This window comes from Podospora anserina, chromosome 3, assembly GCF_000226545.1.
Source record: "Podospora anserina S mat+ genomic DNA chromosome 3, supercontig 2".
Lineage (NCBI taxonomy): Eukaryota > Fungi > Ascomycota > Sordariomycetes > Sordariales > Podosporaceae > Podospora > Podospora anserina.
Window position 1 is genome coordinate 964,797 of NW_001914856.1, and position 1,889 is coordinate 966,685.

Sequence of the window (1,889 nt, forward strand, 5' to 3'; positions counted from 1 at the left end):
TTTTTTTTTTTGGGGGTTTTTTTTTTTTTTCCGCCCCCCCCCCCCCCCCCCCCCCCCCGCGCCTGAAGTTTCAAAGGTTATGTTGTGTTTTCTCGGGGTTGATTTCTCTTTTGATCTGGTTGGAATACTTTTACATGTAATCAGGAACCATGTCAGAAAGTTCGGAACCTCGGGCTGCCCTCCATGTGAAGCTTTGAATGAATTTCTTTTCTGGCGGCTTCTGTTAGGTTTTTTTTTTTTTTTTAAAAAAAAAGCAGGGCTTTGATCTGGCTTTTCGGGCTCACGTATTGAGTTGATTTTGTATTTTAGCTTAGGTACCTATATAGATTTTTCAACGGTAGGGGCCGTTTGTGACGTAATCATAGAGGTGGTGTGGTTTGTATGAGTAAACGGTGACTAAGTGGAAAGGTATCGTCGACTACACCTGGTACGGGGCTTGAGCAGCACGCAATGTCTTGACTTGACGTGGCGCGTGTTCAGGATGATTTTGCGGTTTTTTTCATTTTTTTCATTAAGGTTTTTTTGAGTGAGATTTGAGTTTGGTGGATGGCGTTTGGTCTAAGTGGATGTATCTGGTGCCTGGGTGGTGAAGCTATCAGGGTTAAGAAGTCGAGGGGATTTCAGACACACTGTGCTCATCGACGGCGACAGAGAGGGGAGATACAGCGGGAGCAAGGAGGATGAGAGGAGAATATTTGCTCCAGTGAAGTCATATCAAGGAGCAACATGCCTCTTTACTCTTGACGAGCAAACACGTTCAGCATCAGACGGAAAGCCATAGGACCATCAACAACCTCCTCGCCGCCTCCTGCCTGGAAGCTACCGCTATGTGGATCATCATTAAGGTTGTCTTCACCAAAGGTTCCGCCCACGGAAAGCTGCGAAACATTCGCCGAGCAGGGTATAAAATGAGTATTCACCTCACCTGCTCACCCAAAGTCAGTTTCTTCTTCTTCTTCTTCTTCTTCTTCTTCTTCTTCTTCTTCTTCTTCTTCTTCTTCTTCTTCTTCTTCTTCTTCTTCTTCTTCTTCTTGCTATTGTCGCCGGACCCATCTTCTGCCGAGCTGGACCACAACTTGGATATTTCAAGAGCGACGACAATCTTGAACACTCTTCCAACTTTTATCACAACAGAGGTTTACCGAGATCCAAGCTGCCACAACAGTCTGTTTACGGACTTGTCGAACGCCATTACCACAGGAGTCTATCGAACGCCATCAGTACCGGAGGCACTCGAGAGAATAGAACCGAACGATATTCTAGCTTGACGAGTTCGCTGACCACCAATATGGGCAACCAAGCCTCAACACTAGCTCGTCCTCTCGACGCTGCTGACTCTATTCGCGCCCATCTTTCTGCTGGGACATCTCGCCCTCAGGGCACCGCCGGCACACGCGCTCAGGACACTGTTGGTGCGCCTCCTCACAATGGGACTCGCCATCCAAGCCCGCAAGAAACCGCTTCGAGTTACCGACCTGGACCACGGGCAATTGCCCTTCCAACTGCTTTGCAACCACCATCAGGCCCACCCCAAAGCCAACAACACTCTCGGTCTTGCTCACCTCCCCGCTCGGACGCAATCGCGGTCCCGTCATCATCCGACCTAATCAGTGCCTCCCCAACAAACCAGTCGGATCACGAAACCAACCCATCACCCCGCTCCTTCTGGCGATCCTTCTCTCCAAATCACCTCACCCGCCGCCCTTTTCCAAAACCCGAACCAGAGAGACCACCCGACACGGATGAATTCGACCCCTCCCACCCCCCCTCCCCAAAACCCTTCAACCCCGACTGCCTAGGCCATCAAGTCGGAATCTACTCCGCCCAGACCCGCGCTCTGGGTGACGCCCTCGATCTCATCTACGAGGACTTGGACGCCCACAGGGAGA

General features: G+C 50.5%; 1 protein-coding gene across 1 annotated transcript in view; it reads left to right on the forward strand.

Annotated features, from left to right (window-relative positions):
• Positions 1-1,288: 1,288 nt before the first annotated feature.
• The window catches only part of PODANS_3_4527 (uncharacterized protein), a gene marked incomplete at both ends in the record, with an annotated part of 1,573 nt that continues 972 nt past the window's right edge, over positions 1,289-1,889 (forward strand). Inside the window, 2 exons of the mRNA XM_001909203.1 lie at positions 1,289-1,585; positions 1,800-1,889. Coding sequence (XP_001909238.1) covers positions 1,289-1,585; positions 1,800-1,889 — 387 coding nt within the window. The remainder of the gene's footprint in view (positions 1,586-1,799) is intronic.